This window comes from Rhinatrema bivittatum, chromosome 5 (genome assembly GCF_901001135.1).
Source record: "Rhinatrema bivittatum chromosome 5, aRhiBiv1.1, whole genome shotgun sequence".
Taxonomy (NCBI): Eukaryota; Metazoa; Chordata; class Amphibia; order Gymnophiona; family Rhinatrematidae; genus Rhinatrema; species Rhinatrema bivittatum.
This window is the reverse complement of record NC_042619.1, coordinates 120,701,267-120,724,234: the sequence shown is the minus strand read 5'-3', so window position 1 is coordinate 120,724,234 and position 22,968 is coordinate 120,701,267. Positions and strand designations below refer to the sequence as shown.

The following is a 22,968-nucleotide window of genomic DNA, read 5'->3' as shown; positions in this document are numbered from 1 at the left end:
GAGACACATCATGGGAGGGAGAAGCCTGTATATCTGAAAGAGAACATGGGAGTGAGAGACTGGTGTGTGTGTGTGTGTGTGTGAAAGAGAAAGAAAGTGATTTTGGGAATGAGAAGCCTGTGCATGTGGAGAGAACAAGCATGGGAGTGAGAGACTGGTGAGTGTGTGTGTGAGAGAGAGAGACAGAGAAAGTGATTATGAGAGTGAGAAGACCATATATGTAAGTAGAACACGGGAGTGGGAAGCCTGTGTGTGTGTATGGCATGAGAGAAACTGTTCAGGAAGGTGACTGGTGTGTGTGTGCCAAAGACTGTTTGGGAGATGATTGGTGTGTGAGAGACAGAAACTGGTCATGGGGGCATGACTGGTATGGTGTGTGTGTGTGTGAGACATGGGCACTAAGGAAGAGGACCATAAGTATAGAGCTTAGCTTCTACTGCTGCTTCTGGTGTGTGCCACGGCCTGCAGGGAAGGGGAGTAGGAGAGCTGCTGGAGGGGGTAAGTAAAGGTGGCTTTAAGTTTATTTTTCTTGACTGCCATTTTAATTGTGTGATGTCTGCTTTTTTGAAATATTTTATTGGTGTTTGGAGAATGTTTAATAGTTTTTATGAGTTTTTAATTGTTGGATGTTATTCTGTTCATAGCTGTTTTGAAACATTTATTCTGCTTATTAGTATAGTTTTACAATTATTTCTGTGTGGGGATCTATAGTGCTTGCTAGTTCTGTTTTCCTAATAAGAGGTGTATTGGTTTTTAGGACCTGATTTAATATTTGTAGTGTTGCCTTTTCATAGATAGGGTTGCTCCTGTTTGAGTGTATTCCATAATACAGGTGTAACTGTGTGCGGATTAGTTTATGTGCATTACTACAGATCCTGGGAGTATGTTAGGTCGGTTCTGTGTCTGTTACCGAGATGAGATATTTTGCTAGCATGTAAGCGTTTGTATCGGTCTTATTTGTTGTGTTTTCTCAGAGGACATGCATTGGTGGTAAACTGCTGTCTTTTCATAAGTAGGGCTATTGAGAACTGAGTTAATTATATTAGTCCAGCCCTCTAAAACCATCCCAATTTCTCATGCGGCCCCATGGGAAAATTAATTGCCCACCCCTGCCTTAGTGTGTGTGTCTGTGCGTGTCTGTGAGAGCTTATATGTACTACAGTGCTCAGCACTTTCATTCACATTATTTACAGCCTTAACGTTTTTTACATATATCAGTTCTGTGCACTCTGAAACTAGCTGCCCTACCTGCAGTTTTCCAACGGTACAGTACTAACCCCTTATAACTAAAAGAGCTCTCAAAAACAGTCCTTATATACAATAGTAGCCTGAAAAGAAGCAACAATGAAAGGGTCATATGGAAGTTGATAAAACTCAGGAGAGGATAGTTACCCTGTTTTATTGACTAGAAATCTACTGCCGAATCGAGGAATTCTGCCAGTCCTGTCCCACCTACCAGCTGACAAGCCTATAAAAGACCAGGGTTGCCCCCTCTATTTCCTATGCCCGTTGTTGAAACCCCATTTGAGCAGATTACTCTGGACTTGATTGTTTCTCTAGAGAGCTACCAAGAGCATTACTTCATCTTGATAGTTTTGGATTTTGCCATAACTACCCAGAGACCACCTCTGAAGAACATGAAGGCCAAGACAGTTTTGAATGTACTTGTGGGTATATTCTTCTTGGTGAGGCTACCCTGAGAAGTCCTGACGATCAAGCAACCCTATTCATATTCAGGATTGTGAATCAGGTATATATCCTTCTGAAAGCTATTATGTTTCAGATCTCTGTCACCCTCAGACTGACAGGCTGGTGATTCATGGAATATTTCAGTAAAACCTTAAAGCAGATGCTACAAAGGTTCATTACGCCAGTGGGAAGGATTAGGATAGTTTACTGCCATAATCTCCTCTTTATAATTAGAGAAGGCCTTAAGAGCTCCATCACTTTTTCTCCCTTTAAGCCTATTTATGGGAGAATACCCTTGAGAACTTTCTTGAGAATTCTGGGAAGAACACTTGAGTCCAGGGAACAGCATGCTGAACTATATAATACAAACATATGTACATCTTAGCTGGGGAAGCAATAAATCCATGCTTACAGAGAGTATAAGCCAGGCAGACCAAATATTAGAACTGTTCAGCTATTACAGGGCATTCTAAGTAGAGGATCCATTTCTGGTGGTGCTGTTGTCCTCAGAAAGCAAATTGCTTAGTCATTAGCAGGAGCCCTGTGAGAAAGTCAAACAGATAGGGTAGTCTAATCCAAGGTCTCCTAGCCCAGTATATGAAGGAAGACAAGATCTTCCATGTCCATTTCTTAAATTTAATTTAATTTTAATTTAAAAGGTATTATATTCTGCCACCCCCAAGACAAAGCTGTTCAGTGCAGATTACCAAACAGACACTCATAAACAGTATTTAAAACTATAACAAAAACAGTGCATACTTAGAATACAAATAAAACTTGGACTTGACCAGCTTTTATCCATATGCTTCTCTAAATAATAGAGTTTTCAGCTGGATAGGCAATGAGATGGATCATGTCCATCTGTAATTTTGTTGAACAAGAACATACTACAACCAATGTTGGGCTGGAGTGCCAGTGAGTCCAAGACCAGCCAGGGCATGAGTATTTGAACTAAAAGAAAAATACATAGGATGGCTCATCCTGAAGAATCTGGAAGAATTCCAGAGGATCTGCCTCTCCAGGACTTGGGGAATGTCCTAGAGAGGCAGAGGCTATAACCAAGATGCCTTATCCTGGATTGAGAAACAAGTACAATCCTTTCTTAGGCTCCTCGAATATTATAGATTATTTATATCTAACTTTGCTGTGTAGTCTGAATCATTACTGAAGCTCTTCCAGAAAAGAGTCCGAGAAATAATCAGGTGGATGGAAAAAACAGAAAGGGGGAACTATATTCCAAGTTGTTCCTGGAAAAAAATGACTCAAAAAAACTTCTACAGCGTAATTCATCGGGAAAAATTAAGTGATCAATATAAAATTTTTCACTGAAAATTTTAGAAATTCAGATAGTATAAATTTGTAGAACCATTCAGGCCGATGCAATATAATGCACTTGGCCGAATGCACTGCTTAACACACACTTGGACACGGGTCCAAAACCCCTTATAGGGAATTAGCGTGTCTTAACCAGGGCGTAGCTAATAGCACTCATCACACGTAAATTTATATTGATGAGGCTATTAGCAGGCATTAATTCTTTCCCTAAAGAAAACAGAAAAGCAGAAAATATTGCTTTTCTGTTCCTTTTTTTTGGTTCCTCTGGCTTAATATCTTGGCAACAATCAGAGGAACAGAAAAAAAGAGTAAAGAAAAAAAAATTAATAAAATAGGTGCCAGTGGTCCTGAGCACAGATTAGGAAAACAGATGCTCGTAAAATTGAGCATCTGTTTTCCTAACCCACACTTTCAGCCACCTCTCCTGGGCACCCGCTGCCGAGGAGGCGCTAGGGATGCACAATTTCCCCTAGCATCTCCTTTTTACCACGGCAGCCCATTTAAATATTACACTGGGCGCCCCGGAGAGGTGCATTGGCGCGCGTTAGGACAGTGGGTGCTCAATCATGAGTGTCCGTTTTCCGTGTGACATATTGCATTGGCCTGATCTTGCAGCCAGCCTAATTATTCTAAATTAGGACTGCATTTTTTAATATATAGTCCAAATTACTATGTTTATATTTATATACGTACCGTAATTCATTCCATTTAAAAACCGGATGAAATTTGGAACTTCATATAAAGAGTTTAGAGTCTCAGAACACTAAAAAAATGATAGAAAAAATACTTAGCTTAGTCCAAAGTTCCACCTTCCAAGTTATTCTAGGCCAGCTCAGATTTCACTAAAGTCTTTTTGGTCCAGAGAGATGCCTGAAATATGGGGTTAGACTGTCCTGAACCAAGAAAAAGAGGGAAAACAGCACCCATAGTGCTCACCAACAGGAAAGTATTCCCTGGAGAGAATCAGCATTCCATCACTGAGAAGAAAAAGCAAGTTTGCTTACCGTAAACGGTGTTTCCGTAGATAGCAGGATGAATTAGCCATGCTGTATGGGATCTGTCCGTCAGGTACAGGAGGCGGAGCTTCTAAAGTGAGGTCAGAGCTTTGCTCTGAGGCTGCGCGTGTGTTCCCGCGCTGGATCAACGACTCTCCTCAGTCTGTGAAATAGCAAGCGTGAGCAAATTTTTCGACTGACAGGGAGGAGGGTGGGTCAGCATGGCTAATTCATCCTGCTATCTACGGAAACACCGTTTACGGTAAGCAAACTTGCTTTTTCCCGTCGATAGCAGGCTGAATTAGCCCTGCTGTATGGGAGTCCATAGCTAGCATCACGGTATTATTTAGTTTTGCTTGTCGTGATGCTCAGAGGTGTCAGTCGAATCAGTATTGTCTTTTGATAGTGACTGTAAAACTGCTTGACCCAGTCTTGTATCTTTTGTGGACTGGTGATCTAGACAGTAATGAGCCGCAAAGGTGTGCAGGGATGCCCACGTTGCCGATTTGCAGATGTCCAATAGAGGCACATTGGAAAGATAAGCAATAGATGTTGCTAGTGCTCTTGTCTGATGTGCTTTTGGTCGAGAGGTTAGAATAGTCTGATGTTTTGAATGACAGAATTGAATGCATTGTGCAATCCAACTGGCTATAGTGCGTTTGGCTACTGGTTTCCCTGGCGTATTCGGGTTGAATGACAAAAATAGTTGTGAAGGTCTGTTCAAAGTTTGAGTTTTTAAAGTGTAAAGTGCGAGTGCACGTTTACAATCTAAAGTATGTAATTGTTTTTCTTTCTCTGATTTGTGTGGTTCCGGAAAGAAAATAGGTAGTTCGATGGATTGGTTGAGATGGAAAGGGGTTACTACTTTTGGTAGAAAGGAGGGATGCGTTCGTAGGCGTACCTTCTGTGGTAAGAATTGCAAGTATGGTGAATAGTGGACCAAGGCTTGTAGTTCACTTACTCGTCTTGCTGATGTGATGGCCACTAAGAACACCACTTTCCATGTAAGATATTTCATATGAGCTGAATGTAAAGGTTCGAATGGATATTGCATGAGCTGGTCTAAGACTATGTTTAGATCCCACGGTATTGGTGGTTTCGAGATTGGGGGACGTAGGTTCATGAGTCCTTTCATAAACCTGGAAATGATATGGTGTAAAGAGATGGACTGGCCTTTGTACAAGCGATGCCTTGCCGCAATAGCACTGAGGTGTACTCGCACCGAAGAAGTGGCTAGACCCGAGGTATGTAGAGTATGAAGATAGTCCAACAGTCTTGCTGGAGGACAGGATAAAGGGTCCACCAATTCAGCGGTGCACCAACGAAGATATCTTTGCCACTTTGAAGAGTAGTTCCTTCTCGTAGATAGTCGGCGTGATGCAAGAATTACGTCTTGAACGGTTAAGGAAATACCTTGTTCCTCTAGTAGGAGCCGCTCAGTCTCCACGCCGTGAGGTGTAGTGATTGGTGGAGTGGGTGGAGTAGTGTTCCGTCGTTCTGAGAGAGGAGATCGACTCGTAATGGAAGGCGAATGTGTGGTTGTACCGACATGTGTAGGAGATATGGGTACCAATGTTGACGGGGCCACGCAGGCGCTATGAGGATTAATTGTGCTGCATCTTGTATGCATTTTTGCAGCGTACGTGTGATCAGTGGTATTGGGGGAAAGGCGTACAGAAGTTGTTGTGTCCATGGAAGTAGAAAGGCGTCCTGTGCTTTCCTTAGTGGACTCGGCCAAATTGAGCAAAACAGGTCTACCTTGCGATTGTGTTCGGTCGCAAAGAGGTCCATGAAGGGTGTTCCCCATTTCTGGAAAATGTAGTTTGCTACTTCTTGGTGAAGTTCCCATTCGTGTGGATGGAAAATTCGGCTGAGTCTGTCTGCCTGTATGTTGGCTATGCCTGGAATGTAAGTGGCTTGCAGGTGAATTGAGTGTTTGCACGCCCATTTCCATATCCAAATTGCTTCCCTGCATAGCTGCCAGGATCCTGTGCCGCCTTGTTTGTTTATGTAGAACATCGCTACTTGGTTGTCGGTGTAAATCATCAGTCTGTGACCCCGTAAGTACGGGAGAAAGGTTCGTAACGCATATCGAATCGCTCGGAGTTCCAGGAGATTGATTTGAAATGTTTGTTCTGTTGGTGACCATAGACCTTGTGTTTGAAAGTTGTCCAGATGGGCACCCCAACCTTTCCTGGATGCATCTGTAGTTAGAACTGCATTGTGTGGAAGGGTCGTGAAGGGTGCTCCTTTTATTAAGGTGCGCGGTTGGAGCCACCATTGTAGTTGGGTGATGATTGCTGTGTTTATTTGTATCCTCCAGGTCAATGGTTGTGAGTGTTGTTTCCACTGCCTTCGAAGATGCCATTGGATCTGACGCATTTGCAGGCGTGTATTTGGAACGGCATGTATTGCTGCTGCCATGTGGCCTAATGCTACCAGGACTTGTCGAGCCGTAGGTCTTTGCATCTGTTGTAAGGTGCGGAATATTTGTATCATTGTGGTTCGTCGTTCTGGGGTTAGAAAGACTTTGTGTCTGATAGTGTCCAGGAGAACCCCTAGAAATTGTAGGGTTTGGGTAGCTTGAAACTGCGATTTCTGATAGTTGATGAGAAGGCCTAAGTCGTGGAGACAGAGAATGGTTTGTGATAGATCGTGACGCAAGGTCGCAGGGTCCGATGCTGTCAGCAACCAATCGTCTAGGTATGGGAATATTATGATTCCCTGTTGGCGAAGGTGAGCCACCACCACTGCCATGCATTTTGTGAATACTCTCGGTGCTGTAGATAGTCCGAAGGGTAGTACCTTGTATTGATAGTGATTGTTCTGGACTTGGAAAGACAGGTATTTCCATGACGAGGGGTGCATTGGAATATGAGTATAAGCGTCCTTGAGGTCGATACTGCACATCCATGCATTCCGTTGGATTAAGGGTAAGATGGATTTCAGGGATATCATTTTGAATTTCTCTGTAATTATAAATTTGTTGAGCTGTCGGAGATCGAGGATTGGGCGTAGGTCTCCTGATTTCTTTGGAATGAGGAAATATGGGGAGTAAAATCCAGCGTCCCAGGAGGTCTTCGGTAGAATTTGAATTGCTTGTTGTTGTAGCAATTTGTTTAATTCCTGGCGAATTACTATTGCGTTCGTTTGATATATCCTGGACGGAGGATGTGGAATTGGTGGTGTTTGGTGGAATGGGATTTTGTATCCCTGCCGTATGATATTTAGGACCCATTGGTCCGTGGTGATTGAAGTCCAATTTTGATAATAGAGAGATACCCTTCCTGCTTGTTGCTGAAATGGCGGTGGCTGAGGCATTGTTAAAAAGATTGCGATGGTTTGGTGGAAGTGGTTTGTTGCTGTTGGTGTTGCTGTGGGCGTTGAGAACGTCCACGGCCCCTTCTTGGTTGGTTTTGTGCAGAAGTCGGCCTATTATATGTTTGGTAAGATTGGTAAATAGGTGCTCGATAAGATGAGTATTGTCTAAATGGTCTCCGTTGGAAGGTTTGACGTCGGTATTGAGGGAAAAAAACGTCTTGTGGGTTGGTACGAAGGTTGAGTGGTTAAGGACTGTACCGCTGCGGATTGTTCTTTTAACTGTGCCACAGTCTCTTGTAATTTATCTCCAAAAAGGTTATCACCTTTACACGGGAGATTAGCTAGCTTTGTATGAACGTCTTCCCTAATGGAGCTGGACTTCAACCAGGCTAATCTTCTTGCAGCTATGGCACTGGCGGAGACTCGAGAAGCCGTTTCAAAGCCTTCATATGTGGTACGGAGGAGGTGACGAATGCCTTCCTCTATATCCTGAACCGGGGAGAAATCTGTGATATCTGGGTTTGCTTTCATCCTTTGTATACAATCATACAGGTATTGTGCTAAATAAAATTGGTGGTGGTATATTCGTGCCCCCAGCATAGAGCCCTGATATGCTCGTTTGGCGAAGTCATCAAGCGTTCTCATATCTTTAACTGGTGGAGTTGAGGAATGTAACTTATTCTTCCTAGCCTTTCCCATCGCTGACTCTACCACTAAGGAGGTATGTGGCAGTTGAGTGTTAGAATAATGAGCTGTCTGTTGCAGTTTGTACTTAATATCTATTTTCCGTGACACCGCCGGGATAGTAAACGGGGTGTCCCAGGATTTTTCAAGCAAACTGTGAAGAACCGTGTGTGGGGGTAACGCCGTCGGTTCATGAGGTGTGTCGAAGATCTTGAGAAGATCAAGCGTTTCTGCCCTTGGGTCTGGTATTTTTTGAATAGAAATATTCAACGCCTTACCCATTTTCTCCAGAAATTTTGGGTACGTCAAATCTTCCGGTGGGGAATATGGTTCGTTTTGGTCAACGTCTGGATCCGACGGGTACCCCGTAGAGGAATCCGGGGTAGGGTTGTGGAATTGAGTGTCCTGCCTATCTTTTGGTGAGAATGGCAGTTCGACAGGTTGTTCGTGAAGTGGTGTTATGTTGGAGATAATTGGGGAGTATGGTATTGTTGGATCCACGGGTGATCGGGTTACAATTTCTGATCCTTGGGAACTGATAGATCTAGGAGAAGCATTAACCATTTGTACTGGTGAATGACTCACTTCTGTTTCTGGGGAAGTAGACATTTCATATGTCTTTGTCACCGTCTCGTAGAAACCCGCTAGAGCATATGATAAGGACTTAAAGGCATCCTTTGTACTTGGAGACATGCTTTGTTTTTTCCTTTTTGAAGAATGAGAAGTGGAAATTTTTGCTTTTAAAATTTCCGATGCTGGTTGAGGTGTAAGCAGCTTATGGGAGCGGGTTTCTGTTGGTAAAGGTTTTTTCTTTTGTAAGGGTTCCTGTAACGGATTAACCTTATCACGTGGTCTGGAGTGGTAAGAGACATTCGAAGGGTATCTCTCTGAAGAGGAGGATGAAGTAGCTCCAGAATAACGTTCCCGTTTGTCAAGGTCAGAATGTAAACATTCATTATCTGTTGAGTGGTGTGATGGTGTGTTGTTTAATCTTTTACTGAGATTGCTTAAGGTAGTTGGTGGAACAGTGGGCATTGTATGAGCCGTGTCTTGTTGTTCAATGTGGGTCATATGCTCCGCATTGCGTTGTTGTTTGTGTGTTGGATCTTTCCTTGGTACTGTAGTGCTTCGCGCCGTGTGTGGCGCTCTGCTTCGTGCCATATGCGCCGTTTTGCTTCGCGCCGTGAGCGCCGCTTCGCTTCGAGCCGGGTGAGTCGTTTTGCTTCGCGCCGTGGGCGTCGCTTCGCTTCGTGGCTGATGCGCCGCTTCGCTTCGCGCCGGATGCGCCGCTTCGCTTCGTGGCTGATGCGCCGCTTCGCGGCGATCCGGGTGCGTCGCTTCGCTTCGTGTCGTATGAGCTTCGCTTCGCTTGGTTTTGTGCGTCGCGTCGCTTCGCGGCGTATGTGCTTCGTCTCGTTTGTCAGTAGAAGTTTCCGACGCAGTACGAGAATTGCTTCTTTGTACAGAAGTTTTGGCGCGTTTCGTTCCCTTATGGAGAGCCCGTCCCTGGTCTGATCGTTGTTCCGAATGATAAGACTCGTCCGAGTCTTTCTCTTGAGGGGACTTATTTTTATGAGAATGTACCGAGACAGTAGTCGTTTGTCTCATAGGTACTGAGGGCCTCCGCTCCTCTTGCCACTTACGTTTAGTGGGTCTATCTGAGGCAGTGCCTTGCGATGGGGATGTAATCCCTGAACTCACTTGTGATGGAGATCTCAGGGAGTTCATTCGCTCTGCTCGGGTTCTTCTAGCTCTTGGCGACATTCTCCCACAGGAGGCACATGTAGCCATCTCGTGGTCTGCTCCGAGGCATCGGTAGCATTTGTCGTGTGTGTCCGTTATCGACATCACCTTCCCGCAGCCGCAGGGTTTAAACCCAGATGGTCTTGGTTTTTGTTTTTCTGACATTATTTTTAGTCTTTGGTGAGGAGGTCTTGAAGCTCCGCGTGCGTCTCCCGCGCGCGGAAAAACAGACTGAGGAGAGTCGTTGATCCAGCGCGGGAACACACGCGCAGCCTCAGAGCAAAGCTCTGACCTCACTTTAGAAGCTCCGCCTCCTGTACCTGACGGACAGATCCCATACAGCAGGGCTAATTCAGCCTGCTATCGACGGGAAATCTATGGTTATAAAATGGGATCTCAAGTACTTATTATCTACTGAGATGACAGTTCACACTGATGATGGATCATCAACCCACGAAATGGATATACAGAAATAAGGAAGCTAACTAACACTTGAGTAATAAGATGGCTTCCACATACAAAAACAGCTGGTCCAAATAAACGCATGCAGATTTTTTTTCCGCTGGCAGCAACACTAGTTTCAGCAATTGTTCAAAGAGTGTATGTAAAAGAGTATATTTCAAAGGGTATATAAAGGGGTGTATTTCTAATAGGTCAGGCCACCTTAAGTCACAATAGGCTGACCTTATCAGACTACCATAATAGGCAGTCAGGAACACAGCAGACTCACTGTGCGGAGTCTCTGCTTATTGAATTCAAGCCTAGGAAGAACCAAAGCCAGGTAGTTAAGGCCAAAGGAGCACTCTCAAGCAGCTGTGCTAGAGAAATCCCTCCACTCTGTATGCAAACATTGGAATATGGACTTGTGGCTAGCAGACCAGAAGCCCAAAAAAGGACAGAGTGTCAGCATTGTCTCAGGCTGCCCCCCTTTCTTCAAAGGTGGGGGTCTCTGCTTCTGCACTCTGCTTGCTTGCTTGTCCCTGACACTTGCTTAGGATTTTAAGTCATATTGTCTCTTCTCTCTGGTCTCTTTATTTGCACAGGAATTGACAAACAGGCACATCTTATAAGGCATTCATCTCTGCATTAGGACAAGGCCTCTAGTTTCCACTGATGCAATACAGTTTAAAGTTCACCTGGGTAAAATTCCTTCTCTTGCTGTAGCAGGGTCTAGGCCTATCAGAATTTAGCCTGTACATGGATATTATAATTCATAATTGGTGCATCATTGGTAAACAGGAGATATCGCCCTACAATTCAACAGTATTCTCTTCTGCATAAGCCTCCAGTGCTGTTGCTGCTGTTTCCTGGTCCTTGCACCTAATTCAATGGGGCAGATGAATTCTGCACAACACAGAGTTCACCCAGAAGTAATTTTTTAAGATTCACGAACAGTATAAAGTATAATTTTTCGTCAACTATTCTGTTGGCTTTCTTTTACCTAATTTGTTTTTTGTGTGCCAACTCAGTTCACTACTTTGTCATGCCAAGAAACTTAATAAACTGTTTATAAAAATAAATGTATATATACTACAAATATTCTATTTATTATGTTATCTATGTTTCAAAATTGCTATTCAATTTCCCTTTCTTTTTAGAATGTTTACAAGCCATGAATCTAGTGAATGAAGCTATTTCAAGCAACAGTTCGACATTTGAGAATGGTAAGAAATGCCTTTATTCACTCTGTTTTCTCTTGAAAGGAATACTTAGGTTTTTCTGGCTGGGAAGTCCGATAGAATGAAATGCATCCCGTGACCATGTCTTGATCAGGTGGTGCCCACTGACCACTCTGTGGGTTCTCAGGCTTTGTCCCAGGCAAGACCACAGATGTATGCAGGTAGTTTAAAACACAGTTTATTTATTCCTTTCAGCCATGAGACTAGCAGATTGGTCTTTTTTTCCTATAATACTGCCTGTATATTCTTAAAGTCATAAACAAACAAAGCAAATTTCTTTGGGATTGTTTCTTTCTGTTCTCTAGTTAAGTCCCCTAGGGCTTATATCTAGGTCTGGGCTTGCCAAACCTTTTAGTCTTGGGTTTTTCTCTGCATCTTCAGACACTCTGTTGCACCCGTCAGTCACAGACAGCTGCGCCCTCTATTGCTCACCTTTTTTCTACCTGACTCAGTTCATTTCGGGAAGATGGCTGCCCCCGCTTCTCCTCACCATACCCTCTGGTGTTCCCAGTCCGGCATGGGCGATTGCGTTCGCCATCTTTCTCCAGGAGTCACCTAGGGCACACGCGCGGGCAGCTCCGTCCTTTACATGTGTCATGGCAGGAACCTCGAGGGGCGTCCCCACCACATGACGTCACTAGCTCTGGTATTTCATCCCCGCTCACGATTCCTTCTATGAGTTAGCAAGGAATCCTCCATACTGATCTCTCCACGTTACCAGACGCTCCCGCTCTGTGTACTCTCGCTCCAGGACGACTTAGGTACCCGCTTCACGGAGGCCTTGCCTCACTCCTCCTTATCCTCTGGGGTTACCTCCTACCAACTAGGAAGCCTAAGGTACCCGCTCCTCGGGGGCCTTGCCGTGCTCCTACCTACCCTTCGAGGTTACCTACTCAATATCAGGATGCCTACGGTACCCGCTCCTCGGGGGGCCTTGTTTGTCTGGGACCTCCGCTCCCTAGGGGTTCCTTTATACTACAACTACCAGCATCAGAGTGAGTACTGCCACTCCTGTTCTGTCTCTGCATTGTCTCATCTCTCTCTCCATAGATCCTCGGCCTATCTCGCACCGCAGACCACTACCGGATCTGTTGGCTTCTCCATCTAAGCTTGGGTTCTCGGCCTACCCCGCTTCGCGGACCACTACCGGACCCATCTCCCTCTTGGGACCTGGTGAGACTGTGGAACTGCCTTTTCCACCCTGCAACCTACTGACAGAACATTACCATCTGGTTCTTCCTCTCCTGGCTGGAGTCATCACCCGTTCCTCGGGTTATCATCTACGTTACAGTACAATAAAGCTAATTCTCTGTGTCCATCTCTGCCTTGAGCTAGCCTATCGCTGCAAGTCACCACAGGGCTCTGCCCTGTGGGAGGTGCCATCTCTTACAGCGACCAAGGGCCCATGCTTCAATGTCCAAAATACAACACAATCTGGTTTGGATTAGATTTTTGGATTTAATTACCTTTCCAAACCCGTGCTTAAAATGGGTTACAGTTCAGGTACAGTTTAGAATCTAAATTGGTACCTGAGGCAATGGAGGGTGATGGGACTTACCCAGCATTACAAGGACTATCAGCGGGAAAAGTGGGAGAACTTACTCTGGCAGCTTCCTTCCAGCAGCATCCTTCTGGGGGAATGCTGACTTCAGAATCTTTATCAACTTGTGATAAGCTAGAATTGCTGGAAAAGAGTGCTTAAATCTTGAAAAAAAATTCTTAAAGGGTTACACTTTTACTGGCTGTGTATATTGTTTGTTAGTTTTTAAGGCCAGCAGTATTTACACATGTTAAGAATTGTGTGTGTTGAGGGATATGGATCTTGGATTCATTTTGTGAGGTAGTAAAAGTTAGTACTAGTTTGCAAGTATAATAAAATTGTGTGTGTTTAAGGAAAATAGACTTTGGATTAATTTTCTGAGTTAGTAAAGGGTAGTTCCCTGTACGTACCCAGATCCGTCCAGACTCCTGGGTTTTGCCTCCCTTCCAGTAGATGGAGACAGAAAAAGTTTTACTGACACTGTCACTTAACCTGGTGTACCATCTGCAATCTGTCAGTATTTCTCTGTCTCCAGCAGATGGAAGGTGGTGCAAATCCTGCAGTCTGAGAAAAAAAAGAGAAGAAGAGATAAAAGGCAATTTTTAGGGATAGGTGACTGGCTGGCCCTTGCTGAAAGTCTGTAGGTCCTGGTGGGGCCATCCTTTCAGGTAGAGGAGTGGACGAGTGGGAGGGTTGGAAATCCCTGTGTCTATCTGGATCCTTGACTTGCTGAGGGGGGTGGAGATAACTAGTGGGGCCAATTATCTCTCCTCCCTCCCACAAGTGGACAGCTGGAGCCTGCAGCCACTAAAGGGAAATTTGCTTTCGTGTAAAGTTATTTAAAAAAAAAACAAAAAAGGAACAAGCGTCTTAGGTTTTTTTTGTTATTGTTGTGCCAGTCGGGTGCTTCGGCCAGACTTTGCAGCGTGCCGCTCCGGGGAGGTCAGGCGCATTAGGGGCCAGTTCTTGTGGCACATTTTGCAGGGGGGCTGGTGCGGCAGTAAAAAAAAAAAAAAAAAAAAAGAAAGCCATGCCGCACGGAAGGCAGTGTGCAGCATGTGGAGAGAGACGCGCGCGGCTTTCCCTTATAGGCACTGGCTCCCGCTGCCTCGCCAGAGGAGAGGGCATCTCAGGGAGTGCGATAAAAGGCTCATACAGGCAGCAATCCCCTGCAAGAAATGCAGGGGGAGCCGAGCAGCCCACTGCTGTCGTCCCGATTTCGGCGGGAACAGTGGCCATTTTGTTCTCTTTTGGTGCTGCGACTGAAAGGGCCTCAAGGCCTCTGTCCTGTCTCCACTACCTTTGCCGGCAGATCTGAAATCCTCGGAGCCCTGGGGTCCCTGGATCCTCTGCTGAGGGAGGAGGAGGAAGACCTCCAGGAGTAGGATCCAGAAGACCCAGGGGTTTTTTCCCTGATTTTGTTCTCTTGCATAAGGTATTTTTGGCTAGAAAAGCAGCTGGACATCGCATGCATAAGCCAGTGGACCTGCAGGAGCCAGTTCTGGCTAAGAGGCCTCGATCGGTTTGTTCTGTTGGGACAACCAGAGTTCAGAGAATGCTGGGACAACAATTGCATTCGGGGAATGCAGATGATACTTTAGAGGACTTGGAAAATGGTGATCCCCTATCTGGAGATCCATCGGGGGTGGATCCTCCTTTGGGTAGTGCGGACCTTGATAATGCTCGAGATCAAGTACCCTCGATGGAGGAAGATGATCCGAAGGTGGTCAGTCTTTTTCATTGGGAAGAATTATGGCCCTTAATCCCATGGGTCCTAAAGGACCTGGGAATTAGAGCCCCAGCCTGATTTGGTCAATGAGAGAGTGGATCCGGGCATGGAGGGCTTAAGGGCACCAGTGAAGGCATTCTCCTTCCATAAATCAGTGAAGAAATTAGTGCTCCGGGAGTGGGAGACTCCAGATACAGGTTTGAAGGTTGGCAGAACCATGGAGAAACTGTATCCATTGCTGGAAGACACTTTGGATCTGTTGCAGATGCCGAAGGTTGATGCTTCAGTTTCGATGGTGACGAAGAAGACTATGATTCCAGTGGCGAGATCGTCAGTGCTTAAGGATATGCAGGATAGGAAGTTGGAGGTACACCTCAAGAAGATACTTTAGGTGTCTGTGTTGGGCATTCGCGCTGCTGTATGTAGTAGTTTTACGCTCTGGGCTGGATTGTGCTGGGTACAGCAATTGCAATCAGATAGGACACTATCCACGAAGGACTTAAAGCAGGTCAAGAGGCTGAAAGGCATGGTGCCTATGGTATGGATGCTTTTTATGATCTCACACAAACTTCCTCTCAATCTATGATGTCCATGGTCTCTGCTAGGAGGCTTCTTTGGTTGAGGAACTGGTTGGTGGATGTTTGGTCTAAGTCTCAGCTGGGGTCGCTTCTCTTTAAGGGGAAGTTTCTTTCTGGAGAGGACTTGGAGGAGCTTGTGAAGCATCTCAGAGAGACCAAAGGGCACAAGCTGCCAGAGGATAACCGAGGGTCGGCAGAGGTTTCTCTTCGGCACGGGCTCGTTTCCAGTCGAACCAACATTCCTGGCAGTCTCATCCTTCAGGAGAAGGTCAGAGACAAGGTGCTGGGAGGCAGCAGTCTTGGAATCAGTTCTTTCGAGGCAGGAGACTGACCAGAAATGGTACTGGTCATGGGATCTCCAGTTCCAAGTCCACCCAATGAAGCAAGGCTGGCCCGCTTCTCTGTTCCAAGAATTGGAGGTTGGTTAACAAGTTTTCTCAAGGACTGGGCCAAGATCACATCGGATCAGTGGGTCCTAAGTGTAATAGACCATGGTTATGCTTTAGAATTTGCATGCCAGTTAAAAGATTTGTTCATAAGGTCCTCTTGCGCTTATGAGCAGAAAAGACGTAAGGTTTGAGAGACAGTCACTCATCTACCTATGTTGGGGGCCATAATTCTAGTACCTGTTGTGGAACAGGGAACAGGACGGTACTCCATTTATTTTGTGGTCCCAAAGAAAGAATGCACTTTTCTTCCGATCTTGGATTTAAAGAAGGTGAATGTGGTGCTCATGGTTCCTCGTTTTTGGATGGAAACATTGAGGCCGGTGATCGCTGCAGTACGCAAAGGGGATTTTTTTGGCTTCTCTGGATTTGACCGAAGCGTATCTTAACCATGCAATTCACCTGGATCATCAAAGGTTTCTCAGGTTCATGATTATTGGGGACCATTTTCAGTTTTGTGTCCTGCCTTTTGGATTGCCAATAGCACCAAGGACCTTTACAAAGGTGATGGTCGTGGTGGCAGCAGCACTTTGGCAGACATGCATCCTGGTACACTCGTATTTGGACGACTAGTTGATTCAAGCAAAGTCAAAGGACCTTTATCTTCAGGCGGTGGCAATTGTGCTACCGAGCTTACGGTCCCTGGGCTGGGTTGTGAATCTTCCCAAGAGCCAGCTGGTTCCGTCTCAAGTTCTGGAATTCCTGGGAGCACGCTTCAACACCAAGCTCGGGAGAGTGTTTCTTACCGAGGAGCCAATAGTCAAGATCCAGAGACAGATTTGCAGATTGCTGAGCAGTGTGGTTCCCAGAGTATGGGATTATCTGCAGGTTCTTGGGACTATGGCTTCCATGTTGGAATTGGTCCCTTGGGCGTTTGCTCATATGTGGCCACTTCAGTCAACCTTGCTCTTCAGGTGGAACCTGGTATTGGAACAATTTCATCTACCGCTGCCTCTTACGGAAAGTGCCAGGTCATGTCTGGATTGGTGGCTGTGTCGGGACAGTTTGAGCTGCAGGGTGGCCTTGGAAGTCCCAAGATGGATGATAGTCACAACTGATGCCAGCCTTACCGGTTGGGGGACTGTGTGTCAGACTCAAATGGCGCAGGGGCACTGGTCTCTGGAGGAGGCGTCATGGTCCATCAACCATCTAGAGGCGAGAGCGGTGCATCTAGCATTGCAGAACTTTCTTCCTCTTGTACAGGGCAGGTCAGTGAGAGTTTTGTTGGACAGTGCGACCACAGTGGCTTACGTCAACCAGTAGGGTGGCACCAAGAGTCAGACAATGGCGCAAGAGGCCCAGGAGTTAGTGCACTGGGCAGAGCAGCATCTGGAGGTGCTGGATCAGAGACAAAAAGTGAGCATACTAGTTCCTGGGCAACTAGTCACTAGTTTGATTCTCACCCACATAAGTCACTTTGTTTTTTGTTATATAGATTCACTCTTCTCCTATGTGGGAGGAAAATCTTCAAATAAGTATCAATTAATGATTTAGAATAACTTAACCCTAATTTTAGTGATTTAATTTTAGTATTAGTACTGATCATTCACAAACTAACATGTCACCTAGTTAGCAGGTACTGGGAAGGTTGCAGTCCATTTTCATACTTTTCCCAGCTGCCTCGGTGGTGGACTCCGGAAGTCAACACAACCCACCTCAGGCTTGAGCTGCTTCCTCCCTCCCACTCCCCACATTCCTTGAGCAGCTGGCCAGGCACTGGGGAGGCTGCAGGACTCTCTATTTCCTGTGGCTTCACTACATTTTCTCTTCCTGATGCTAATCCTCCCCAATCGTATTCCCTGCTGGGAAGATAAGGCCATTAAGATCATGAGAGGTCTTGAACGAGTAGATGTGACTCGGTTATTTTCACTTTTGAATAATAGAAGGACTAGGAGGCATTCCATGAAGGTAGCAAGTGGCATATTTAAGACTAATCGGAGAAAATTCTTTTTCACTCAACGCACAATAAAGCTCTGGAATTTGTTGCCAGAGGATTTGATTAGTGCATTTAGTGTAGCTGGGTTCAAAAAAGGTTTGGATAAGTTCTTGGAGGAGAAGTCCATTAATGGCTATTAATCAATTATACTTAGGGAATAGCCACTGCTATTGATTGCATCAGTAGCATGGGATCTTCTTAGTGTTTGGGTAATTGCCAGGTTCTTGTGGCCTGGTTTTGGCTTCTGTTGGAAACAGGATGCTGGGCTTGATGGACCCTTGGTCTGACCCAGCATGGCAATTTCTTATGTTCTTATGTTCTGCTGCAAAAAACTACTAACACCAAGTCCACCTACCCCATTTCCTACATTCTTTATCTCATCTGCCATTCTGTCATCTGTACTGTCCAATGCTCTTGAACTTCAAAGTTGTTTTCCTCTCATCCAGCCATTTCCACTTTCCCTGACAGTATCCTTGTCGTCACACTTCTACCTAACTTTTACATATTTTTCTGCTTCTCCTTCTCCTCTCAGCCAGGAATATCAGTCCAAGTTCTGGCCCTCCAAGGCAACTTTCACCCTATAAATGCATATCAAACCGTTACCCCTTCAGTCTTATCACTGTTCCCCTTTTCCCTCCCTCTTCTCTTCCTTTCTTGTGCTCCTTGTGAACTGCCCATTCTATTTCCAAGAAGTTTGCCTATATTCTTGACCTCTTTATCTCTCATAATCTTCATCTCCTTTATCTCCTCATGACCTTGTCCTTTCCTGTAAACTTTCACACTAAACGTCTCTTCCTCACAGCCTCGTCCAATCACCACCAACACTTTCAGGAATCTTCAAGTTGTCAACCCTTATATCCTCTCCACTACTGTTTCAACTCTCCTTTCCTCCACTGTATTGTCTGAGTCAGATGACAAAGCAGTTTCTTAAGAACATAAGAACATGCCATACTGGGTTAGACCAAGGGTCCATCAAGCCCAGCATCCTGTTTCCAACAGTGGCCAATCCAGGCCATAAGAACCTGGCAAGTACCCAAAAACTAAGTCTATTCCATGTTACCGTTGCTAGTAATAGCAGTGGCTAATTTCTAAGTCAACTTAATCAATACTCAACCTCAAGCATCCACCTCTAGGACTGCACTCAACCTCCAGCATCCACCACTCGGACCCTTCAGTCTCTTTCAACTTCCTGTTCTCTTCACCCGTTTTCCTCTCTTCCACTCCTTCACCCAATCAAAGATGATGACATTCAACAACCCTCATCTACAAAACAGACACAGCCACCTTATAAACATCCCCCTATTGAAAAACAACAAAAACTTACTTTGTCTCACCTTCCTTCTCATCAACGCTCAGTCCTTGTCCAAGAAACACATGTTAATTTCCGACATACTACAAGAAAACAATCCTGACTTCTTTGCCATAACTGAATCCTGGTTAAAAAACACCGATCAAGTAATTCTGAACCACCTTACCCACAATGACTACGATACCTTTTCAATTCCCCGTAATTACAAAAGAGGAGGAGGCCTGCTACTCATTATAAGAAAACACTTTTCAATGAAAATAATCCCATATAACCTCCCAAAACAATTTGAAGTTACTCTCTTCGACTCCCAATATCTGCAAATCTGCCTTGTATATTGCCCACCCAAACTGCTAGACAGCAACATCTCTCCGCTCATTGAATTTCTTATTTCAAACATCAACACAAAAACACCTTCTATCATCCTTGGAGACTTCAACCTCCATACAGATGCCAACCCCTGTTCTCCAAGCTGCAAAATCCTACTAGACATGCTGTCAAGTCTAAACTTCATCCTTCAGGTGAACAACCCTACTCACAAAGCAGGTCACACACTTGACCTGATTTTCACCAATAACTTCTTCACGAACACTTCCATTTCTCACAACCCAGTTCCATGGTCTGACCACCATCTCTTACTTTGCAAGTCTCAAACAAACTACAACAACACAACAAATAATAATTCTACAAAAAAATCCTTCAAATTCCGTCCTCCTTTTCAAACTAATCTTCTCCTTCAAGAGCTAGGACTTCAACTAGCGAATCTAGATTTATCAAACATAAACAACGCTATCCATTCCTGGTCTGCAATCACTGAAACAACCGCTAACATCATTAACCCGGAGAAGATCAAACGTCTAAAGAACAAAAACGAAGTTCAAAACCCCTGGTTTAACACCACCCTAAAAAACATGAAATCAGCTCTCAGGAAAACAGAGAAAGAATGGCAAAAAAATAAGCTACCTGCTACACAACAAAAATACCATACACAATTAGCGGCCTACAAAAAATCAATCCAAAACACAAAACGGAACTACTATGGCTTTAAAATTATTAATTACTCTAACAAACCCAAATCCTTGTTCAACTTTGTAAATAACCTCATTTCTGATATCTCCACCTCCAACGCAACTATCACCAATAAAAACCTAAGCCAAGATTTAGCCGCCTTCTTTAAGGACAAAATCTCCAAAATAACAGATTCCTTTAACTCCACTTCAAGCTTCAATTTTCAATCTTCAACATTTAACATCCCTCCGTGGCTCGATTTCAGACCTATCTCCATCATAGAAACAGAAAAAATGCTGAAGAAAATCAACCCTGCACGACACGAACTTGACACCATTCCCACCCGAGTACTTAAAGAAATTGCTTATCCTTTAGCTCCAACAATTTCAGCAATCATCAACAAGTCGCTCGATGAAGGCGAGCTGCCTCCCAAGTTAAAAATCGCCACCATCACACCTTTATTAAAGAAAAAAAACCTCAACCCAGACGACCTAAACAACTACCGCCCAATCTCCAACCTACCCTTCTTCGCCAAAATGATAGAGAAGGCAGCTTTGAAACAACTCAACGAACATCTAGACGATAACAAAATTCTCTTTCCCTCCCAGTTCGGCTTCAGAAAAAAACACAGCACTGAAACCCTCCTACTTAACCTCTCCAATACCATCCTAAGAGGACTTGACAACAAAAAAGGATACCTTCTGATTCTTTTAGACCTCTCTGCAGCCTTCGACACAGTGGATCATAAAATTCTTATCTCCTGTCTAGAATCCATAGGACTAGCTGGCAAGACTCTTAGTTGGTTTACATCCTTCCTCAATAATAGACACTTCAAAGTTTCTCACAACAATTGCTCATCGAACCCCATCCCCCTCGAAACAGGTGTGCCACAAGGATCAGCACTTTCACCCATCTTATTCAACATCTACCTTACCCCTCTTTGCCATCTCCTATCAAGACTCGACATAACGTATTACATGTATGCCGATGATATACAATTCCTCATTCCAATTTCCTCCTCGATAGAAGATGCTATGTCTAAAGCAGCCTCACACCTGGACACAATCAGAAACATGCTAATTCATCTTAAACTATGTCTAAATACCAGCAAAACTGAATGTATCCTAATTGCCAAAAAAAATCCTGATCATAAAACAATTCCACCCTTCCACTTTGACAAGACCCTCGTCCATCTTAAAGAGAGCGTTAAAGACCTGGGATTTTGGTTAGACATTGACCTAAACTACAAGAAACACATCGCTACAAAAATAAAAGAAGGCTTCTACAAACTTCAAATATTAAAACATCTAAAACCACTGCTTCACCCCCATGATTTCAAAACCGTCCTACAAGCCCTCTTATTTTCCAGTTTGGATTACTGCAACTCCCTTTTGATTGGTCTTCCAAAATCTTCTTTGAGACCCTTGCAGCTCCTTCAGAAACAAAACACTTACTATCATACATAACACGCTATATAAAAATAACTCCCCCTGGATCGAAGATATGCCACACTTCCACCAGGCCAACCGTCCTACCAGAAACTCCCTTGCGGGCACCCTCCACACCCCTTCACTCAAAGTTGCTCACCTCACAAACACCAGAGCGAGAGCCTTCTCCATCGCCGGCCCCACCCTTTGGAACTCCCTCCCCACCGAGCTCCGACTAGAACCTTCACTTAATCAATTCAAAAAAGGAATCAAGACCTGGTTATTTAAACAGGCCTATCCCAACGCCTCTCAACCCTAGCATTTGACTTCTCCTCAACACTCATTATTTCCCTCTCCCTAGTACAGTGTCCCCCCGCCCCCCTACACACCCTCCCTCCCTCACCACCCCATCCATTTTATGGCTTCCTGATATTCAGTCACCACCTCTCCTTCCCATCGCCACCACCTGCCCCCTTGTACAGTTCCTACCCCACCCCGCCTCCCCTATGCGCTTCATCCCCCACCCCGCGCTACCCCCCACTCTGTCGCCACTTGTATATAATTAATTTATGTCCAACCTGGTTAACCACATGTAATCTCATTTAATAACTGTGGCGCCCGTTGGCTCTACAGTAAAGTTGTCACCTTTTAACTTCCTATCCTTCCTCCATCTATCATTGTAATTTCCTTTCTCAGTTGTCTGTAAACCGACATGATGTTTTTTTTACGAATGCCGGTATATAAAAGTTATAAATAAATAAATAAATAAATAAATAAATAAATAAATAAACATGTTGTTTTTTGTATGTAAACCGGAGTGAAGGCAGCTCTGCTATACCTCGGTATATAAAAAAAGCTAAATAAATAAATAGCAGTTAATGGACGTCTTCTCCAAGAACTTATCCAATCCTTTTTTAAACACAGCTATACTAACTGCAATAACCACATCCTCTGGCAACAAATTCCAGAGTTTAATTGTGTGTTGAGTGAAAAAGAACTTTCTCCGATTAGTTTTAAATGTGCCACATGCTAACTACATGGAGTGCCCCCTAGTCTTTCTATTATCCGAAAGCATAAATAACCAATACACATCTACCCGTTCTAGACCTCTCATGATTTTAAACACCTCTATCATATCCCACCTCAGCTGTCTCTTCTCTAAGCCAAAAAGTCCTAACCTCTTTAGTCTTTCCTCATAGGGAAACTGTTCCACTCCCCTTATCATTTTGGTAGCCCTTCTCTGTACCTTCTTCATTGCAATTATATCTTTTTTGAGATGCGGCGACCAGAATTGTACACAGTATTCAAGGTGCAGTCTTACCATGGAGCGATACAGAGGCATTATGACATTTTCCGTTTTATTCACCATTCCCTTTCTAATAATTCCCAACAGTCTGTTTGCTTTTTTGACTGCCGCGGCACACTGAACCGACGATTTCAATGTGTTATCCACTATGATGCCTAGATCTCTTTCTTCGATAGTAGCACCTAATATGGAACTAACATTGTGTAACTATGGCGTGGGTTATTTTTCCCTGTATGCATCACCTTG

At 44.5% G+C, this 22,968-nt stretch overlaps 1 protein-coding gene across 5 annotated transcripts in view; it reads left to right on the top strand.

Annotated features, from left to right (window-relative positions):
- The window catches only part of SETDB2 (SET domain bifurcated histone lysine methyltransferase 2), a 187,417-nt gene that overhangs the window by 83,150 nt on the left and 81,299 nt on the right, over positions 1 to 22,968 (top strand). For 4 of the 5 annotated variants that reach the window (XM_029602852.1, XM_029602850.1, XM_029602853.1 and 1 more), the window contains exon 5: positions 11,366 to 11,431. In XM_029602852.1, the coding sequence (XP_029458712.1) occupies positions 11,366 to 11,431 (66 nt within the window). Of the gene's footprint in view, positions 1 to 11,363; positions 11,432 to 22,968 lie in introns of those variants that run through there. The other variant, XM_029602854.1, reaches the window with a different exon arrangement.